This window comes from Hyperoodon ampullatus (genome assembly GCF_949752795.1).
Source record: "Hyperoodon ampullatus genome assembly, chromosome: 3".
In the NCBI taxonomy this organism is placed as follows: domain Eukaryota; kingdom Metazoa; phylum Chordata; class Mammalia; order Artiodactyla; family Ziphiidae; genus Hyperoodon; species Hyperoodon ampullatus.
Window position 1 is genome coordinate 16,434,762 of NC_136916.1, and position 24,136 is coordinate 16,458,897.

Consider the following 24,136-nt stretch of genomic DNA (forward strand, 5'->3'; position numbering starts at 1 on the left):
TTAAGTTGGTCTTCAAAGATAAATGTCAATGGAATTCATCTATTCTAGGTATAATACCAGTACATTTTTTCTACTGGTATTGTTTTACATAGTTAAGAATTAAATGAGTGCTAGTCAGAGACAATTACATTTATAATTTGTCCTAGGATACTACATCAAAAATAGTTTTTTAAAAATAAAGCTTTTATTGTTTTAAAATTTTCTTTGCCTTGTGACTCCCCATAACTCTTCAGAGAATAATGTTTAAGCACTGCCTATATCACTCACTGTTTCCATAGGAAAATAATTATTTTCTCTTTATGCTATAGGTAATGAAAGTTAATTTATGCTTAATCAAAATGACTACAGCTACAGAAGTAGCATCCATTTCAAAAATGATTTTTAACAATGAAATTTCAATTTAGTATCATTCCTCTAATGAATATAGAATAAAATTATACCTTTAAGCATACTACCAAAGAACCTAAAAGCAAAACTTTGTATTTAATCGTGTTATTCAATAGATTATAGATATATTATTTCAAATTTTAAGGAATTAAATTATACTAACAATACAAAATATGCAGTATGTTCCCATATAAAAGGGCTTATTAATTCTAAAAGAGTTCTCAGATGGGCTTCAATAAGAAAGATGGATTTAAATATGAAGAATGCTACATGTTCAAAATTAAGAAAAATGCCTTGAACTTACAAGGGTAGCAGTTACATTTTAGTTATAACAAAAGGTTTGTTAAAATTTAGTTTCTTTATCTTCAAATTAAAAACAAAATGTAGAATAATCTCCCGAAAGTAACATGGGTGGATCCCCTGCTTTCCACCACTTATTAGAAACTTAGCTAGGCAATTGAGGGATTGATTGGGGAGGGTGAAAGCTGAACTATTTCATTGTTAAATTAATTACCTGCTAATATGACTTCTAAAGAACAGGTATAATACAAAATTGAGAACTTATCTCAAAATATGAATAAAGGCACTAATCACAAATTTACATTTTTCATCAGACAATATCTTATAGTTGGTTGATTTTCAATAAATGTCAGAATCAATGCTTTATTGTTAGATACGTGCTTGAGTCAAAACATTCTCTTGGAGTAAAGGGTAATCAGTTTTCATATTACTGTAAGAGGAAATATCTAATGAGAACCTATAAAATACTTTTAAAAAGTCTTAACATGAATTTTCTAATTGAACTTTCCCAATCGTTGGCACAAAACCTAGTTGGATGCTGATTTAATCTTCAACACACAGCTAACATAAATTATTTCTAATCCAAAAACAACAAACTGTTTTTCAAAAAGGATTTAGAAAATAAAACAAATTGTATTTTAAAAATCAAATTGAAAACTTGAGTTTATACTAGTAGTTTGACAAAATACAATCAACTATTAACACTTTCAATATAATGCTGATGCGGTAATATAAAAAAATAACCATATAATTTGACAGAAGAAAATGGAGCCAGCCAATCTTATTAGATACAAGAAAGATTTCATAATAACAACAAATACAGGAATATTAAATATGATTTTTCTCAGGACAGAATTCAGAGAATTATCCTCAGTATTCATGGCTAAACTATACAACCAAGATAGAAATTCTGGCAAAGTGTGCTATCATAATTTCTCCTGCCCCACCACCACATACACACCACAAAGCATCCATATTGAATGTCTGCTTTTCTCTCATGTTCTTGATTATGCATTATATTAAAAACAAAATTTATCCTCTACCTGGTATAGAATCACTAAGAAAAAGGTTCAGAACAAGGTTAATGAACAACTGCTTCCCAAAGCCCAGAAAGCTTTCCTCTGGTCGTTTCCAGTTCCAGGGTGTGCTACCACTAAACAGAAATCAGAAAAATGCTACCACATTCAACTAAATTAATTAGACTAAATATAATAAATCAAGTATAACTGAAAACAGCAAAATTTAAACCAACTTACGACAAAAAATATTAAAATTAAAGTATCACTTTTGAACAGGTACTGATGTTCTTATGAACACTGAATCCTATTTTTGACCCAGATGAAAGAAAAATACTGCAAAAATAAAGTATTATTCTCTATGTATGTGTTTTATCCCTTTCATAATAGCAAAATCACACATTTGAAATAAAGAGGATCAAAATTACAATACCTGTCCTCCCTCTTAAGGTATGCACTATTTAGATTATTGTTCATATTAGACGACTGCCTTGAAAATGTTTTAATGCTATCCAATAAGTATACTTTTGCTAGATTATGAGTTTTTCACTCTTTAAAAATTTTTTAAGTTGTTAGTGTATTAAACTTGAGTCTCATAGTAATATTTTAAAAGCCATGATTAAATTCAGCAGTTTCCTATTATCCAGCAAAAGAGTTTAGAACATGAGGCATAATTATACAAATGTCAGTTGTTTCAAGCCTGTTACACTACAACCTCAAACAAATTCAAGGAAAGCCATATGGTTTTTTAAGTAATATACTGCTGGCGGTAGAAATGCTGTAATAGACACAATTTCAAATTCTAAGAAATAAAATGAACTGTTTGTATTGCTGCTTTAGCTATTGCCCAAAGCAGATGTGGTGCCCCTTGCAAACTGAATAGTTGAAATTTTTGCTGATAATAAAGTTGTTTGTAATTGATAGTAAAATATATTCCAAGTGTCTTGTTTTAATTTTAGTGCTGGTATGCTTTAGTAACTTCCAATTGTTATATATGCATTGAATAATGTGACATTCTTAAAAATACCAGATTTATTCAAAATATTTACTATCAAAGTTGGGCTTTGAAATAAATATTTTATTTTGATTGGTTTTTAACCAAAACTAATCCTGTGCTACAGGCAGAAAAGTGAACTTAATTAATTCTTTTAGATAAATAGCCTACTTAATTTCCATGCTAATAGAACTTAAAATTATTCCATGACTTGCAATAATGTGGGGGAAGTTAACTCATTTAAAGGCAGTTCTCATGATGTTTCATCCTCCCCCTTAAATATATATCTTCTAGGCATATTTCTTTCTCATTTACAATAAGTTCTGTCCAAAAGATAAGTAGTTTACAGAGGGAGCAAATATTTAGTGCTGGGTAAGTTTGCAAACAGTACCTGATAATTTCCACTACTGCTCTGTCAAGCCAGTAATTATCTGGTGGGGGGAGGGGGCAGTCAAGAAATGAAAGAAACTGGTCATTAAAGTTATTACAATACTTCAGAAAACATTAAACATATGATAAACATTTCTTACAAGGCAGTCGTTGAATAATTAGAATAAGCAGTCAGAAGAATTCTGTTGCTGAAAATAGTTATACATTATGTTCATCCAACTGAAGATTAGTGCATTAAAAAAAAAGTTAAGAAAAAATCTTTTATGTTCCAGTTCAGCTGCACTTGATTCAAGTGTTGCTCATAGAGGTTTGTGTTGTTATAAATTAAACATGCTGCTGCCTTAGCAGCCAAAGGTACTAGGAAAAATGTTCATGTCACAGAATAAATAGAGAGTCTCTTTCGAGCAAAAAGTTATCTCACACCAATCCGGGAGGTCATCCACTCTAGACCTTGGCATAACCTGAAACAAAAGACAAAAGTATTTTCAAAATGAAAAACTTTATACTTAAAAATTGAAAGTATACTTATTATTTTTAAGTCTTACGCAGAAGTCGGTACTACAATAATTATTCATACATTTAACTGCCAACATTCAGGTAACACTATAATAAGTAGACTTTCTAAGTGTAAGATTATACAAACAAAATGATACTAATCAGTTGAGAATTGTGGGAAACTGCTTTAGTCTCATCTTGAAGATACAGCTTTGGGGGTTTTGCCATTAAGACTATAACTATCCCGCCCCCACCTTAAGATTAACTAAACTGGGGGCGCGGGGTTCGGGGGTCTCTGCTCCCACTGGCGAGGTGTGCCCGGATGTCGCACTGCATGCTTGGTGGCTTGGTGAATGGATGCGGGAGAAAATGGTGGCCGCGTGGCTGAATGACCAGCCGGAGGTCTCCCACGCTGCAGCCACCTTGCCCAGATCAGGCCTCTGCTGATCCTGATGTGATGCCGCCTCCCTGCTCCTCCTCCTTGGAAACTTGTGCAAAGAGCTACAGCCATTCCATGGCCAGAAGATGGAGGCACCAAGATTTGGACGCAGTATACATTTTTACAACGACACTTCTCTGTCTGGCCTGATTCCCCCTTTTTTTTAATTTTAATTTTACCGAAGTATAGTTGATTTACAATGTTGTGTTACTTTCTTCCGTACAGCAAAGTGACCCAGATATATACATATATATAAATTTTTTCATATTCTTTTCCACCATGGTCTGTCACAGAATATTGAATATACTGTGCTATACAGTAGGACCTTGTCGTTTATCCATCCTATATATATACATCCTATATATATTAGTTTGCCTCTGCTAACCCCAAACTCTCATTCCCTCCCTCCCCCCCACCTTGGCAGCCACAAGTCTGTTCTCTATATCTGTGAGTCTATTTTTGTTTTGTAGATATGTTGATTTGTATTGTATTTTAGATTCCACATATTAGTGATATCATATGATATTTGTCTTTCTCTGTCTGACTTCTCTTAGTATGATAATCTCTAGGTCCATCCATGTTGCTACAAAGGGCGTTATTTCATTCTTTTTAATGGCTGAGTACTATTCCATTCTTTTTAATGGCTGAGTACTATGTACCACATCTTCTTTGTCCATGCATCTGTCGATGGACATTTAGGTTGTTTCCATGTCTTGGCTATTGTAATGTTTCCCTTTTTTGAACCATCAGACTGTGAATTCATCAGACTGTGAATACAGATGAGATCTTATTCATTTTGATGATCCCAGAACCCAGCGCTAGCACTGAGTATTTATGTTTAATATTAAGATTTATTAATAAATAAATGCTTATTTATGAAAAAAAAAAGATTAACTAAACTGAAACCACTAGAGAAAGACGGCAGGAATTTCACCCTACTCTCCTAAATGCTAAAGAATGGAGTGCTTATGGCCTAGTCTTAAAAGTACAGGTCAAAAAAGTCAACATACAGCTATTATATTACAAGCTATTTCTAGTATGAGAAATAATGAGAAGGTCAGTTTGATTTGAAGATAAATAAGTTCCTAGACATAAACTGGGTAAACCGTATATAACACACTGGGTTCTCCTTGGCCTACTATGTCCAAACTCAAATTCTTAGGAAAGGAGGAATACATTAGAATGGCATTTATCTTAAATGTTTGTTGTTTAGAAGCGTGCCTCCCAAAATGACTCCTGATAATAAAGAAAACACACTCTTGTGGAAAGCTGGGAGTTTAGGCTTAATTAAGCCCTTGCAGAAAACGTGAAATTTTTTGAAGCTTCCTCTTTCATTCAGGTGACATTACAGTTTTTTCCCAGTTAGTGAATGATAAAAGCAAGAAATGAACAACAACTGAAAATCTAGACTGTGAAAACTTAATTCAAAAGTTTGTTCTTGCCCTTTTTTGGTGAAACATTCCATTTACACTAAACGTTACAAAAAATTTGTCAGTAACTTTGTTAAATTGTAATTTAACAATAGTAATTGACTAAAATTATTCCAACCTTGTAAACCTGAGACACAATATAAAAACTATCTTTAAAAACAAAAATGGAACAGGATTCAAAGAAGAAAGAAAGTTGGCCGAAAAAAGTTGCAAGAAATTTGAAAGAGGGCTTCCCTGGTGGCGCAGTGGTTGAGAATCCGCCTGCCGATGCAGGGGACATGGGTTCGTGCCCCGGTCTGGGAAGATCCCACATGCCGCAGAGCGGCTGGGCCCGTGAGCAATGGCTGCTGAGCCTGTGCGTCCGGAGCCTGTGCTCCGCAATGGGAGAAGCCACAACAGTGAGACGCCCGCGTACCGCAAAAAAAAAAAAAAAAAAAAATTGAAAGAAGTCATACCTCCGCTCACACTGATGAGTACTTACCCTTCTCCTGTTAAAGCACAGCAGGACTGAATGTGCCATGGATGATCCTTAATTGAACTGAGGGTGAGGTATTTAGAGATTTCAGCTGCTGTCATACACCCTTTCATATCCTGTTTATTGGCGAAGATAAGGACTGCAGCTTTCCGTAAATCCTGCAATCAACATGAAATATTTCTAATATGTGAAATATCACAATTCAAATTAAAGTAATGAAGCCGGAGGATAAAATATGCCCTACTGAACAATTACAATGAAATCTTTCTACTTTAAAATAATCAGGCACTGCTATGTAATATAAAAATTTTGTTGAAATAAAAATAAATGACCTCAAATAACCATGATTTAATGATTTACTCTAACAAAGACAGATTAATATAAACTAGATATTAAAAATTATTTTTCTACTATTGGGCCAAATGGGTCAAACTAAAAGTAAAATAAACCTGAATCTGAAATAATGACTTAAAACTATACAAGCAATATTCTAATAGGCAAATATAGTATACACTGCCAAATACTACAGAATTTCTCCAAAATTTAAAGGAGAGTACTGAAGGTAAGGGCTGGGCAATACTTACTAAAGTCTTTGTACGACCTAAGCTCAGTGATTAACGTTCACTGCAGAATTGTTTATACTATCAAAACATTAGAAGTAACTTAAATGTTTATTAATAGAAGAACAGATCAAATATCTTCTTACAGTGAAATACTATGTAGTTGTTAAAAGGAATGAACTAAAGTTGTACATACTACCATGGATAAATCACAGTGTTGTGCAAAAACCCTCCAAAACCAAGTTACAAAAAGATTACACACACACACACTACCATCATATAAAGTTTTATGAACATGAAATATAATATTCTGTAGAACTGACAAGTACATAAAAATGTAGTAAAAAGATAAAAATACACACAGGAATAATAATCACTACTTTTAGGATGGTGGAATTCTTTTAGGATTCTCTGAGAGACAAGGGAAGGAAATCAGATTGAAGAGGTCTCATAAGATAATTAATATCTTATGTTGACTAGTGGGTGCATGAATGTGTTTTATTATCTAAGTCTTTCATATATATGAACTATTTAGAATTAAGTGATCCCAAATTATTCACTAAAGAATTTTCAGTTATTAGAAACTGTAGCGAGGAAAACAACCTTAAATTTTCCTTTCTCTTGCCTCAATTTATCAGACTTTTAAAGGCATGACTAAGTAGTTTTAACTTAGAAAAATATTTTCAGTAATGGTATGTCTCCAAATTAATGTGTTGGGTTTTCTTAAGTTTGAAAAAGTATTAAAAATTTTTGACCTCATGACTTTCATCAATTTGATATATAAAACTTTGTTAATGATGAAATAATCAACAGCAGAGGACATTGATCTTTGTGAAAAAGCTAAACCAGTGTACAGATACCTTACTCCATTTGTTTTATGTTTGCTTTTCAAAATTTACCTCGTGAGCCAACATTCTATATAATTCTTCTTTCGTAATAGCTAGTCGTTCCCTGTCAATGCTGTCAACCACAAGAATGATGAACTAGAAGACAAGTAAAAAGAAAGAAAATTAAATGGGATGTTGAAGTTTTCTGCAAAACTACTCTAAGTGCTAGAAGTACTTTCTATTATGACAACATCATCACTATAAAATGGTCCACTGCTTTTTCATCATAAAGAGTTTATATTATACTGAATCACATCAAGCAGTAAAATCCAAATGTTAATAAGAAAAATAACTCACAACTTCAACAAATAAAAACCATGCTGGAAAAGGTGATGTTTGAGTATACAATACGCCCTAATATGTACTAAGATTTATTTTAAAATGCAGGTTAAAAAAAGTAATTTTTAAAAAGAAAGTCACAGTAATTTATTCTTTCACTAAAACTTAAAAGTACTCTGTAGTCATTCAAGCAAACAATAATTATTTAAGACAGTCTCCTGCCTATTAGAAGAAGTTAGTTTCAAAGAAAAAGAGAAACACATTTTTAAAACAACTAATGAATAAGACATTTTTTACATAAAATATCAACAATAAAAAGGCAAGAAAACTGTGCTAAATAGAAATATATATATACTTGGGTGTTAATAATACTCTAAAGAAGATGCAGGTGAAATTAAAGAAGAGCGCAAAGAGAACAGGAGAAAGCTATTGGTAATGGTGTAAGTGAAAAAAGGTGTGTTACACATTCAAAATAAAGCATCTTTGATAAGAAAAATAAGAAGATACAGTGTGAAAGGGCCCCTAAATTGAACATTTTATGCAGAAGAAGAAGTTAAGAAATGAGATTAAATGGTTTTGAGGGTTATAGAAGAGGAGTGAGTAAAATAAACAGACAGGAAGGGTACAATCAGATGGTTCAAATGACTACAATTAGGGAAAGAGACAACTAGAGTAACCTGAATATAAACTAACAAGGGCTTAGAAACGGATAAAAGGAAAGAAAATAGAGGGGATAAATATAAGAAACATGGCAAAGTCAGAATAGACAGAATATGGGGAAGTAACTCTGTAAGTTAATGAGAGGAAGATGTCAGAAATTAGTCAACAACTGTAACTTGCTGTATTAAAAGGGAGACATTTCAGCTTTTGGATGATGCCTCCATGCAAAGAATTTAAGAAGCAAGATAAGTAGGGTAAACAAAGTGGTCGGAGAAACACCACATAGATAAGATCCCTACCTGGAATCTAAGACTGCAAATGCTATGTGCCATGCTGGTGTGCTACATGAAAGGTCAAAGGATCTTTGTAGTAATTCTGATATTCTTGTAGAAATCATTTATAAGAACATTTCATATTAATGGCGTCACTAACAATGTATGTCTTTCTGGACCCATGTGAAATCTTCTAGAGTGCTGACAATTTCAAAAAACTACCATTTATTGGGCCCGTGAGCCATGGCCGCTGAGCCTGCGCGTCCGGAGCCTGTGCTCCGCAGCGGGAGAGGCCACAGCAGTGAGAGGCCCGCGTACCGCAAAAAAAAAACAAAAAACTACCATTTAGTAATGCTATCAATATACAGGGATCAGTTAGAACCAACTTTGACCTATTCACCAAAGATAACTGGTCTTTTCACACTTGGGGTTAATTCTGAGCTCTGAAAAAATAACAACAGTTATGCTAAAATGTTGTTCTTCCCTCACTCTCTAACACGTTTTAGTTTCAGAACGTTATTTTACTGTAGAAATATATATTAAACTAACCTATAACCATAAATATTAGCTTACCAACCTATTCTCCCCCGCAAATAGAAAAAAAATTAAGTGCTGCCACAGCTGCTGATTATCTATGATATGCCATCTGGTTTGACCAGTCATACACTGCACTGGAATATATACACACATACACATAGGCTATTACAATATAAATCTAGAGGAATACATGTTTTTTTATTTTAAAAGGCAACTTATTCACCAGAAATTCCTTGCATCAACACTTCCACCTCCTCCGCAATCCCCCTCAAAAAAAAAAAAAAAAAAAACTCAATTTTTAAGAGGTTTCATTATAGAAGAAGTAATTGGTTTGGTACCTCTTTGTAAAGAAAAATTATAGATGCAATTGTGCATTAGTATTCCTGAAGATAAACCTCTCTCAATAGCACTGCATGGTTTAAAAAAAAAAAATCTGAGAAGAAATAAAAACAGATATAGAAGATATTCCAGATTTGTTCCCCAGGTTGACTCCAATGATGAAAATAAGTGACAAAGAATGCTAGGGGGATGGCTTGCAAATCATTTGCTTTTTAATTATAATCTCACCAAAATTTGAATGTGCAATTCATGTTATTTGAAAATCCTATATTAAATTATGCTTAAAATATTTTATTCCTCCTCTAACTAAGTAGGGCCTCTTATAAAGTTGGGAAAGTTTATATAATTTATCTTAGTGTCTGCTTTCTCCAAGAATGGAGATATTATAGTATTGCCCTGAGGATGACTTGAGAGAGCCTGACAACAAACAGTAAGCACTCCACTAATAATAGCTCCCATTACTCTTCTGACTTGCCTTTTTTCTTTTATTTGAAAAACTCAAATTCCTTACAAAAAACGATCTTATTAAAAGGGAACTGTCACTATGCCTTATGTACAGCCTATCTGTCTTCTGGGTTTACCCCTTAGTTCTTTTCATTCAAATTCGGAAGCAACTTTAGTATACCTCTGTGTTTGAGTAATACGTGTTCCAGGATGATCGCAGTGACTCTTGACCACCAATATCCCACATAAGAAAATGAGTGTTCTTCACAACTATTTCTTCAACATTGCTTCCTATGGTTGGAGATGTATGAACCACTTCATTCATTAAGCTGTTAAAAGACACCATAAAAACTCTTATAAATCTTGAGAACCTGAAGCAAGTTTTATCTCTGTATTTTTATACGAATCAACCTTCCTTACCTGCACCAATGACGGTAATCACTAGCAACAAAACTAGAACCTTGGAGAACATTTGTGCAAACAAATACCTAGACAAAGAACAACTCCTGAAGAAAGGCAGTTTTTTTGTTCTTTTAATGGAATAAACTACAGGCTTGATCTGGATAGAAGGGAACGGCGTGGTGTGAGTTTGCATTTTCATGGCCAAAATGCCAATAACCCCATGCCCTGTTATCGGTTAGAGCAGAACCAATCCCCCATCCTGAAAGAGTAAGTTTCCAGGTGACTGTGTCATCAACACTTGCAAAGTAGTAACCACTGAATAGTAGGCTATCATTTTAAAGACTGTCTATGTGAGAAAAGACACTTAGCTCAACCATAAAAATCAGTACATGCCTATTAACCAAAACTACAGTCTATGGGCAAATGAAAATTTATTTAGAACACTGATGCTCATATCACATGTATTATCATAATCATTGGTTAAGTTACATTAATTAATTCAACAAATACATATTTGCCTATAACATGTCAGTACTATGTTGGAAGAAGCCTGCAACTCTCCTTTGGGTTTAATATATGTATTTTTGAAGCTGTGTGCAAAATTATTTCAACGATGACAGGTTTCTGAAATGTTTATTTCTAATGTCCAAAGGCTGTGTCATACTAAATTACATAATGGCCAATGAATGAATGTTTTAAAGAAAAACAAGTAGTTATTCAACTCTGAAACAACAAGCCATAAGTTTGTGGCTTTTTAGCAGAGTAGCTGAAAAAAACATTAAGCACTGCTTAAGTGAAGTATTTCTGGAGAGCTGTCAGCTGATGTACTTAAGATGAGGTGGGAAGAGATAAGACACACAATGGAGCACTGTATTTTATAACTATTTGTTAAATGCCTGGGACACAGATCCATTTCCACTGTTTAACAAGGATCATTTCATTGGCACTGAAAGGATAATAGGAGGTGGTCTGACAAGTGGCTGTTAAAAAATTTCCTTCAAGTATTAATGTATTTCTCTGAAAGTCTCAAGCCTCTCCCTGTTGCAAGCTACCAAAACAATATTTTCAGGGGCGATCTGCATTTCTTTTGATTTGACAAGTCTGGGTATGTTAAAGAATTCCAGAACTATTAGGAGAGTAACAATAGCTTCTTAGATCGATATCAGTCTATTTACATGGACTTCAGAGGGGGAAGAACTAAGCGAAATGTACTTTGTTCCTTCCTTCCAGCACTAGAATGTGTGCTTCATTTATTTTTAGTTTAATATTAATTTTTTCTTTCAAGGCTGGAAAAGATGAGTGTTTTTGACTGTACCAAACATACAGCAGTTTACCTTACTTTTTAATAAATTTTGTGTTTGGTAAAACACAAAACCATGTGTTTACGTTTTCCCATTATATTATAATGGTATCTCATTCTTATTAATGATACAAAATTAGCTCCAATAACAAAAATAATAAAAACTGTTTAAATAAACACCCATACTTACAATTGATAAAGAATGGTGGTTTTCCCTGCGTTATCCAGTCCCACTATAATTACTTTGTGTTCTACAAAAAGAAAGCAAATCATAAGCATTTAACACTGCTGCATACTTCAATTACATGCTTTCAACAATGATTATTAGTTAGCTCTCTAATGAGAATCATTCACTGGATATTTATTCCTGGAATAAGATACCAGAAATAAAGAGAACTTCATGTCAAGGCTACTTGCCTTAGGTGAGGCAATCTATTATGACGTTCTCTATCTATCTCTTATAAAAGAATGAGGGAGATGGCTAAGAGGGAGGCACAAGAGAACTTTGTCACTTTTGCTGAATTTGGGGGGAAAAACCCAAATACTAAAATTGACGAGACATTATGACTTAAAATGTTAAGTAAAAAAAAAAAGTGTTTTACACACCTGCTTGCCCTCTCTACCAATCACATTAACTTTTTATCAAGTTGTTTTTACAGCCAGATGTTTTCCTACCTAAATGTACCAAGATTTTTTCTTTTCACTTTAAAATACAATTGAAAACATAAAACTAAAGAGTTTTCCCTGTCAATAATAAGACACATAATTTCAACCAGTTTTCATTCCTTCCATTAATTTACAGATAAATAAGCAATTACTTAGTCTTCAAGGCTTTTTCAATCTGGGTTTTATAACTCTTTTAAGCAGATACTGTTTCCACTCTTTGTATACAACAAAAACCTCTTCAGTTCCCTTCTCTGGTGCCATGGGCTAAAAGTATCGTTTCTTTCCTAAGGATTTTTAAGGCCCATCTAATTATTCTGTTACTTGGTAGACATTTTGAAACGTCCTTAGAACTCAGAGGTCATCTTTTCTAGATTTTAAACTATACAGAATATATTGAAGATTCCTCTTCCCCAGGACAGAATGCTTAAAAAGTTACTAGGGAAACTCAGCAGGGTATGCAAGGAAGTCACCATAAGAACCTCTGCACATAATCAACTGATTTGTAGTGAATTTGACACATTTCATACCAGATCCCTGCTGCTCCTGTTAACCTCTGATGAATATCAAAATTCTGATTATACATCTAATCAAATATCAGCTGATATTCCTAAAGTATCAATATTGCATCAGTCAAAAAGAGGAGACATAGTTCACAGACAAGTTCTTATATGACAAACCATCTTTCTATCTTCTCATGACCTGCATGCTGTAGGCACCGTCTATATTAATGCAGGACAAATGACATGGTCCTCTGGAAGGGCTATTTTCACTATGGCAGGAGCTACTTTGTAAAAAAAGAAACAAAACTTGTTTGCTTATTATAACTCATTATCCTTCTCTCTTTCTGACTCTTTTGATTTGTATCCCCTAATTTCTAACGGAGCCAATCGAAGTGTTGCCCTGTTTCTGTCCCTTACAGTGTAAGAATGAGAGCACTCTTACCAGTGGAGGAACAAACATTCTAAATTTTGGTGAAATTTTGGTGACAGCTGGAAACTCCACCTACCCAGGATCTGGAGACCACGTGGTCCCAGCGGCTTGAGAAGGAAGCCACTAGTATAAAGGTAATCTCAACCTGGGTGCAGATACTCCTGCTGGGAGGAGGGAATGGAAAGATAGTACCAGATAGTACCATCGTTTTTGAACTCAAGTGAACACCAGGGCCATTTTCAAACATGCCTGCCCCTGGCTTCACATTTGTATTATAATGATGATCACAGTACTGAAGGCCTGTGATGGTAAAACTCATAAATAATGCATCATTTTGAAAGATTGGTCCCCAGTTTAAACTAAGTCAGGAATGACAAACCCTGAATGTAGATAGAGTATGAATTTCATTAAAGTTTCAAATGTTTGATTAACTTAAGGTTTTTTAAGGTGACTTGTCCTCCTCATTGATAGGCAAGTCTACGAATTAAGACAAAACACAAAATTTCAACTCTGTCTTATGATGAAGTATGTATATCTATCCTTCAGGTAAACTGAGACCTATCTTCTGATGTTAAAATTGAGTTTATATAAAAAAGTAACAGTAAAGGAACAGCTAAGTGCTTAAAAGCATGAAATAAACAGAAGTTTATTTTAAATCTTTTCTTTGAAAAATGTCTTTAACATTATCTATACAATAAGAGTAAAATCAAGTTCAAAGAGCATTTACTAAAAAACCAAGTACAAAATAAAAGCTGTTTGTACTCTATGCACAACTGTAATTCTTCCTTCTTTTTTCAAATGCCTGTTGTACTTAGCTGCCACTTGAGTATGTCAGTGACCAAAGACTTCATTCAGTTCACAAATGTTAGTAAAGTTTTTACCTATTCAAGGAACAATGAGAAAAATATGGAAAGTGACACATATTCTCCTTTTATTGAAAATAAAATTAATATGTTGCTTTAAATGTCCCCAAGTGGTGTCTAGATTAATCAAGTATAAAGTTTCTTGAAGGTATTATTGAATCACAGTGCTCTATCAAATGTTCACATCAATACATACCAAAAGCATAACTACGATCACACAGTAGTGTGTATTACTTGATGTTAAAAGGGGGCCCTCATGCTTGAAAAACATGACACAGGGGTGCTTGTTCTGTACTGCTGTCTTTCTGGTTGGGCATAATCAACAGGCCATATACAAATCTTATTTTATGTACTGAAACACAAAAGATCAACTAAGCTATGTAACTGTCAGAGTGATTTCCTATAAAGTAGCTTTGATAAAAACAATTTCCTTTGCCTGTCATAATTAACTAAAGCAGATGTGGAAAGATGGTTTTATTATGTATTTATCTAATAGGTTAAAAAAAAACTTTCAAAATATATCAGTATGGTTCAAGTCAGTCTCAAATTAAGGTGAGAAAGGCTTTTTGCCAAAGGTCAAATTGTGAATTGCTGCCACTGAGAAGAACATGAAACATTTTAACATCATTTTTATTTACAGAGCAGGAAGCAGAGATTTCCATTTCACTAAAATTGAAATTTCTAAAGTTATGAGGAGAAAATTATACAATTGTATACTTTTACAACTTCAACTGCTCCTCAATATGTATATCTAAGCCATATATTCTTAACTTCCAACTCTTCAAATTACTCTCCATGAAAACAAAATATTTAGTTGATGGATTGAAACAGTTATTTCTCAGTTAACCTTAAAGAGGGCAAACTATAACATGGATAATACTAAATTCTTTATTTAGAATGGACTTCACAAATGTAATTATAGAAAATTTACTTTTTCCCAATGTTTACCAATCGCATTATTAAAAAAAATATGATGTTAGAGTAATAGGCTGACCATGCTTAGGGGTAGGAATGTGTGTGTTGGGGACGGGGTGTGTACAATTTAAGATGATTTGTGGATAGCTAAATAATTTTGGGTTAAGCATTACCATAAGAATCAGAGTTATAAGGAATCCAAATGTTTTAAAAGTGTGTCTGCACACCACGAGATGGTCACTTTGGGCATCTTATTTCATGAGAAATCTCTTCCAGGAGACCAAGCTGCACCTCTCCTCATAACAAAGGTATGAGAAGGGTACTTCCAGTGTTACTAATGATGCATCTCCAGAGCCCAACACAAAGCAAGTTTATTTACATCAAATGAAGGAAAAGGTCCCATCACAGAGCTTTCGTTTAATTTTGACCAAGTGTTTACACATAAGTTTCTCTATTGGCTTGGCTTTGGTGTTTATTCTCTTGGATTTCCTTAAAAGTTGGCTTTACTTTTCTTTTTCTTTTTTTAGGGAAGGCATGAAGACATGCCTTTACAGGATGAAGCTTCAAAGCAAATTAGTAAGCTCACTTGCTTGTAGGCAAATACAGGTTAAATGGCTAACAAGAAAAATGATGAAAAAGGAACTTCAAAAAAAATAAGTAGAAGAAAAAAAACAAGAAAAAAAAGTTTCTCCCTTTATCCAATTAAAAAAATTTTTTTTATAAACTCAGTTTGTAGTTTTAGTACAGAAACCAAACAAATAGAATTTGTAGTTTTAGTACAGAATACCAAACAATGAAAACAGACTAACATGAGAAAAGCATTAGAGAAGCACTAAATATTGGCAGTGTTAATAAACTGTGAAATAGTATGTTAACATTTATTTTATCATGTTAAAATTGGATATTGTTAAAATGTATGATAAAATGACTAACTTTTAATTTTGAGATATAAGATAGCCACCCAAATATCATGAAATAGGGATTGCTACCTTCTAGATACATAATACCTGCACTAAAACTGTTATATAATGAGAACAAGCCCTATGTGAACACAGAGTATGTAAACAACTATATAACTAAACAAATAAAAATGCCCTATGCCAAATCTGGTGACTTAAAATTGGAAATATTGCGTTTACAGAAAATAAGTTTGCATTATTGCAATACGTAGGTAGTAAAATGTCAGAGGATATGATGTCACAATCTGAGTCCTGAAGGCCTGGACAGCAACGAGGAGCAGTCTGCCTCTTGGAGAGAACAAAAAGAAAGAAAAAGGAGAGCTATATAAAACTCTGTCTTATATTATACTAATTATAGAATCACAAAATATCATAGCTTAGAAGAGACCGCAGAACATGAGATCTACTCCTTCTCTCCCACTTCTTCATCAACAAATGTGTTACCTATATGGCAACTTTGAGGAACCCAGGTCTCCAAAAATGCACAGAACTACTGACCTGGGCCACCTTGCATATTTTACAGATAAAGAAATTAAAGGCCTATGAAGTTAAAAAAAAAAAAAAATCAACCCAAGATGCTATTTTCAGCAAAAATACATTTCAGGAATGAAGGGGAAAAAAAGACGTTTTCAGATAAAAGAACACTAAGAGAATTCATTTACCTGCAAAACCACACTACGAAAATGGTAGAGTTCTTCAGCTTGAAAGGAAATTCACAAGATGGAAATTCAAAACATGAAAAATAGTAATGTGGGTAAATATAAGAGAAAATTTTACCCTCTCTTAAAACTTTAAAGAACATGTGATTGTCTATGGCGAAAATTATAACACTGTATTGTGCAGTTTATAACATATGTAGATACAATACAAATAACATGTAAGCTGTACGGTTATAAACAACAAGGGAGGAGAGTATGCAATTACATATACAGTTTCAAGGTTCTTACACTTTACAAGTGTTACATTATTAACTCTAAGTAGACTGCGAAAAGGTAAGAACGCGTGTTGCAATCCCTAGAAGAACCATAAAAATGTGAAAAGGAATTGCTTAAAAAGTCAATAAATTAATTAAAATAGAATTCTTAAAAAAATTAACAGTCAACCCAAAAGAAAGTGGGAAAGGAAGAATAGAGTAGTAACAAAACAAACACAGATGGGACAAACAGAAAACAAATGGTAAAACAGTATACCTTAACATTTCACCATGCCATAAATCTAAGCACACTAATAAATTGGATAAACATTCCAATTAAAAGGGAGAGAATTTCACACTAGACAAAATAAACAAGATCCCAACATATGCTCTCTATAAGAGATACACATAAAGATATAAAATATCTAAACAATATTAACAACCACCTTAACCTAATAAACATTTATAGAACATTGCAGACAAATGCAGAATGCACATTCTTTTCAAGCGCAAATGGTATATGCACCAAAACAGACCATTTAGATGAACTATAGAAAGTCTCAATAAATTTGGGGGGAAAAAAAAAGGAAAGCTTACAGAGCATGTTTCTGACCACAATGGAATTAAATTTGAAACCAAAAATAATCTATCAAGAAAAATATGTGGAAACTATAACAACACTCATAAATAAGCCATAGTTCAAAGAAGAAATTAAAAAGAAAAAAATTTTTAAATGTTTCCAACTGAATGAAATACAATATATTAAAATCTATGGAATAAAGCTAAGGCAGTACTTAAGAGGAACATTTACAGCTGTTTATATATGAAAGGAAAAAGAAACAAAAACAATGACACCCAGCTAACCCTTAAGAAGGTGGGGGAGGGGAGTAAAGCAAACTCAAAGTAAGCAGATGGAAGGAAATAAACAACAAGAATTAGTAAATTAGAAAACAGAGAAACAATAGAGAAAATTAAAATCTTTTCTTTGAAAAGATTTAACAAAACAAAGATGGGACTGACACCACCTTTAAAATTTACCATGAAGTCACTACAAGAGAAGAGAAAGTCTAGAGATAAGAATCATCTGAGTTTCAACAAGACTCCAAAGTAATTCATTGGTAAAGAAAAGTCTTCAGTAAATTATACTGGGACAAGCAGCTATCCATGTAAAAAAATAATGAAGCCCAACCCCTATTCACATCATAACCTCAAAATAATCTGAGATAGCTCACAGACCTAAGCATAAAAGCTAAAGCTTCTAGATGAAAGGAACAGGACACAGAAAGTAACAGCCATTAACAAAAATAATATAGAGAGAAATTAAGACTTCACCAAAACCAAAAACTTCCACTCAGCAAAAATCGCTATTAATAAAATGAATAGGGAAGCCACAGGCTGGGGGTGGGGATGGGGGTATATTCACAAAACATATCTGACAAAAGACTCAATTCCGGGATATAGAAATAATTATAAAGAATAATTTTTTGACACCCCCCCCAAAAAAAACTGACAAAGGATTTGAACATTTTGCAAAGGAAGATATACAAATGGCCAATTAGCACATGAAGAAGTGTTTAACACCCAAAAATCATCACAGAAATGCAAATTAAAACCAAAATGAGATAATAACAGTACACATCCAACAGAACAGCTAAAATTAAAATACTGGCAACGAAGCCTCAAATGTTGCTGGTGAAAGTATACAAATGGTATAACCACTTTAGAAAACAATCTAACAGTTTCACAATATTATAACTCATCATGATGCAAATGAATAGACAACTGTGGTATATTCATGCATGGAATTACTTATAACAGATCTATGGGGAAAGCTTCCAGTGTGAAGGGCTAATATAAAAATAAATAGAAACAGAAAAAAAAAACCCAACTAAGATACTTAGAAGACATAGCATTATGAAGCAACGCCACAAGAATAAAAAAATTTAGCAAATAAAAAGTTGTTATAAATTAGAATTATGATAGCTGAAAATAGTCAATAGGATTGGAAGACAAAGGAAATATTCCAGAACTCAAACAAAAAGAGCCAGAAAAATGGAAAAGGATAATTGATAATCAATTTAGTGCCATATGACCAATAAGATTTCCAGAAAAGTAGAGGAAGAAATCCTAAATTTAAGAAAGGAAGGGAGGGAGGGAGGGATGAAGGAAGGAAAGAATTCCTACAGTGGAAAAAGGTGCAACTTTGTGTTGAAAAGGTCCAATGAATGAAGACACAACAAGGCACACCTCTTTCAAATTTAAAAATACCAGGGGTAAATGGAAAATTCTAATATCTACTACAAAGAGAGGGAAAAAATCAGAAAAGAATGATACTGGTCTTAACACAACACTGGAAGCTGGAGGACAATGACAGTACCTTCAAAATTCTGAAAGAAACGTTTTCAACTTAACTATATCCAGCCCAATTATAAATCAAAAGTGAGGACAGACTAATATATCTTCAGATATTTGGAATCACAAAAAAAATGACCACTTTGGGCAACTTTGCAGGAAATTTCTGAAGGATGTATTTCATCAAAGTAAGAGTAAAGCAAGAAAAACATAAGTTCTAATAAAAAAGAAAAGCAAAGGAAATTCCTAGAATGATAGCAAAGACAAGTCCAGAACAGCTGTGTGGCAGGCACAGAGGAAAAACAGGTCCAATTTGGAGCAGGATGGAATACTGAGGGGGTGGGTAGGAAGGATAATCATCTGATAGGTGTGATGTGTGTAAACTGTACAGAGAGCTTTTGGATGGCACGAAATGACTTAGCCAAATGTACAAAGAAAACTAAGGCAATGAGATATAATTATTTACTGTAGGGGGGAAAAAGCTGTAGAAAAAAGGGAAACATAATTACAGCACATTGTGGCTCGGTAGTAACAAAACTTTATAGTCACAAAAATGAAAAGACAGAGTGTGGATTAAGTCAAAATACTATACTGGGATAACAAATATAATGTTATTTGTTGATTATATCTCAATTCTTAAAAAAAAAAATTACAGTGTTTAAAATTTCCACATATGTATATTATCCAGAAATGTGGAAGTATATGCTGGGAAAAAAGTTAAGAGATTAAAAAGATCTGGCGAACACACATCATTTTCAGACTTTAGCATTATATAACTTTTTAAAAAGAATATGTATGTGTTACTTCGATATAAAATTTTTATGTTTGAAAAACAAAACAAAAAATTGAACAAAAGCTTTTGTAATGGGGATACAACAGCGAATAAGACAAAGTTCATGCCTCAAGGAGTTTATTTCTATTGAAACAGACAACAAGTGAACAAATAAACTTATCATATGATTACATGTAGTGATAAACATTACTCAGAAAAACAAAGGGTTAAGACATAGAGACTGAATGTTGGGGAGGTAAGAGTGGTCAGGGAAGGAAAGGGCTCTCTGAGGAGTGACATTTGATCAGAAGTCTGAACCATTTGAAGGTACGAATAAAGCGGGTTCTGGAAAACAGGGAGCAGACAGTGGTAAGTTTAAGTTTGGTGTGTTTGAAACTAGCAAAAAGAACAGAATTAAGAGCAGAATACTAACAGGAGACATCAGATGTAAGCCATCAGAAGTGAAGAACAATACGATGACATACAAATTGGATATCAGTGCTCAAAATGATACCATGAAATTCACCAATGAGAAAGAAATGATGAGATAATGAAATTAAGTTAAAATGTCATTGTTTTTGGTTCTGAAAATGAACTACAATTAAAATCATATTCCATTCATTCTTAATTCTGGATAAAACAAGAAATAACTGACAGAGAAAGACCAAGGTCTATGAAAGTTTAAAAAGAAGTTTAAAAAAAGGAACGCTCAACTTCTGAGGTGAATCTAAAGATAGATATACACGTATGTATTTTATATAGGCATAACCTCATTTTATTGCACTTCGCAGATATTTCGTTTTTTACAAATTGAAGGTTTGTGGCAACCCTGTGCTATCAGATGATAGTTAGCAATTTTTAGCAATAAAGTATTCTTAAATTAAGTTATGTACATTGTTTTTTAGACATAATGCTATTGCACATTTAATAGACTGCAGTATAGCCTAAACATAACGTTTATATGCACTGGGAAACCAAAAGAAATTGTGTGACTTGCTTTATTGCAGTATTCGCTTTATTTTGGTAGTCCGGAACCGAACCCACAATATCTCTGAGGTATGCCTGTACAACACACATAAGCAAACACAAAGATATATACAATAATGTCTAAAAAGATAATCAGATTTGAAATTATTTCCTTCAACTGATACGTGCATTGAAGTAATGTCTTCTAGCTTAAAATCAAGCAATACAAAATCACAGAGACTAAGAACGTAGTTTGTAACAGCTTTATTTAGACGATACATGCTTTTAGTATACTTATTCCCAGAAAGGTATCAAATTTATGAGAAGATGCTTGGTGCTCTAAAATACTACAGGGAAAAAATGTTGGAAGAAAGATAAGGGAAAGGAGTATTTAAGGTAATATAAGCCGTCGTCAACTCTGCCTGTACATTTGAGTCATCTTGGCATTGATGCCCAGGGCGCTCCACCCCATTCTGATTTAACTGATCTGAGGTGGGGCGTTGGGCATACTATGCGACCAAGACTGAGTGATGTGAGTATCACTGGATTAGATGTGTCACAGTGGTAAAAATGGAAAATGCTGAGATTGTCAGGTGATACATATAGAAAGTAAAACTACAGGACTGAAGTATCAATCTGATCACATTATTCCCCTGCTTTAAAAACAACATACATGACCAAACTCTAATGGCGCGGCTCCCATGGCTTGCAGTTCAACGTCTTAGTCTACACACAAGGCCCTCTGTGATCTGGTTCTCCTAGCTACCTCTCCAACCTCATCTCCTCTAACTCCCCCACAGGCAAACTAAAATACAGCCAAACTAAACTATTTTCAGCTTCCCTCAATGCACCAAACTATTTCATTCCTCTCCCATTTGCGTATTAGTCCTTCTGCCTAGAATAACATAGCATGCCTTGTAAACACCTACTTATCGCTAAAGTCCAAGTATACCTTTTTTTGTAAAGTCTTCCAGGAACCACCTGAGAAAAAATTAATCGCTTCCTTCTTGTTGACCATCACCATGCTTTTATACATACCTGTGAAATAATTTACCATGCTGCATCTTTTTTTCCCCAACCTGTCTCATTTACTGATTCTTGAGTACTTTGAGAGCAAGTTATATGTAACTTTTCTGTATTTTAACCTTTGCGTCTCCTAGGCCTAACTCTGATGACTGGGTTATGGCCTATGACTAAATGTTAGTTGCATGAATAAATGGGAATAAAATGACAGAATAACCACTATGTAGTTCTAAATTTTCAACAAGGAAGTTAAAGAGAAAGAAAAATTCTCAACAGTAATGGGGATTTAAGAGGACTAAACAATTATGTGACTACAGGAGTAGCCCATGAATGTCTTTCATCATCTGCCGAATTTTCCCTCTACATCCTTCATTCCCTTCTAGTCTGATTAAGAAAGCCTAAAAAAAACCCACCAAAAACAAAAAGATAAACAACAGTAATAAAACAGAGAGGAGAGAAAAGGGAATGGGACAAGTTACACAGGGAGGACCAACGACTTTGATAATGTTTTATTTCTTAAACTATGGGAAAAGATAAGCAGGTGATTATTCATCTTTATACTTTTAAACATGTCTTAAAAAGCTTCTTTACATAGTAATTCATGTAACAAGGATTAGAAAATATAAACTACTGAAAAAAATGTATTAAATGTATGGATAATATCTATATGGAGTTAAACTCTGGCCACTTTGAAATCACTTGGTAAGTGCTATCTGCAGTAATTTCGTTTATACACATATGTGTATACGTGTATATGCGTATGCATATATCTATCTTTATTAACTTGTAACCTTGAAAAAGACTATTTTAGTATTCTTATCGACCTACGGAACAAGTGACTAAAACCATTTCATTCTGTTCATAACTTCTTAAATCCAGAGAAAAAATACCGCCTCAGCAGTAACAAATTGGTATCATCATAAAACACTAGCTTTTATTACGCCCGGGTATTAAATGCAAAATGAAACTATTTGAGTTTTAAAACTGGTTTCCGTTACTGAGAAAACACTCCGTTAAAAGAATGCCTAAAACTTTACCTATTCCCGGCCCTTTTTGTCTGGGTATTTTCTCTGCTCAGAAGCCATCACATCTCATTCACTCTGACTCAGAACAGGTTTTACAACTCCTTGGCCCTTTGGACTTGCAACTTTTAGACGTCTCAGAACCAGTTCTAGACTAATTACGGATACGCAATATCCTACATAGAACTAAAAGCATTTCGTTTTCCAACATCGAAGAAAGGAATAAAGGGTTTAGGACGAAGATTTCCAGAAACCGGTGTATCTCAATAGGACAACTCATTCCGGAGTCCTGGAAAGCAGGCGAAATCAGAGAGAACGTGAAGGCGCACTGGCTTAAAGAGCAGGGCGCAAAACAAAGCAGCATTAGTAATTAAAAAAAAAAAAGTTGATTGCTTTCTGGGTGGACACTTATCCTGGGGCAAGACTTAGAATGCTTAATAGAGATGGAAAAGGCCCTCCAAGTGCCTCCGGGTATCATTAGGTGCTTTCCGCTTTCCTTCGCTAAAATCCCCAAATTCTTGGTTTGGATCCAGGGACACCAAATGCCCCCTCTTCTGACATTCCATTTCTCCCAACCATCACGTTGCACCTTCTTCCAGCCTAAAATAGTGAGTTTCTACCCACCTCCTCGACTAAGTCACTTCTCTGAGTCTCAGAACGTTTGTGTCCACCTAGAAACCTGTCTTCCCTCGGCTGTCCCCTTCGGCGGCTAGACCCTCTGCCTCGGATTCGAACCGTTGCGCAGCTCCATCCTTCTCACCTTGGTTACAGAAGAGGCTCCACAGTTTAGCGAAGATCAGCCCCATCATGAGCACCTGGGCGGGCCACGGGGTTCCCTCAGCAGCAGGTGCCGCTGCGCCGGGCCCCCCACCGCGGCGCTGGCCGTGGGGAACCAAGGAGAAGCCGACTGGGACCACGCGGCGACAGCACTGGTTGGCGGAGAAGCCGCGATCGGCCGCTCAGCTATCCGTCAGAAAACGCCGTGCCGAGTCCCTGCCCGAGAGTCCTTTGTTCGAGTCCACTGAGCCCAACGCCGACCCGTAGTCCCTTCGGTCTGAACCCACCTATCCACCAGAGCCTCAACCAGCCCCAAGCCCCGCCTCCGCTCCGCCTCCCCTCCCTATCCCAGGACCACCCATCTCCGGAAGG

General features: G+C 34.4%; 1 protein-coding gene across 1 annotated transcript; it reads right to left on the reverse strand.

Annotated features, from left to right (window-relative positions):
• Positions 1 to 3,499: 3,499 nt before the first annotated feature.
• On the reverse strand, positions 3,500 to 23,796 carry ARL5B (ARF like GTPase 5B; the record flags this gene model as incomplete). The annotated part of the gene is made up of 6 exons (XM_079700423.1): positions 3,500 to 3,548; positions 5,933 to 6,084; positions 7,386 to 7,469; positions 10,086 to 10,233; positions 11,797 to 11,857; positions 23,748 to 23,796. 6 exons carry the CDS (start codon positions 23,794 to 23,796, stop codon positions 3,500 to 3,502), a joined length of 543 nt encoding a protein of 180 aa, XP_079556549.1.
• Positions 23,797 to 24,136: the final 340 nt, after the last annotated feature.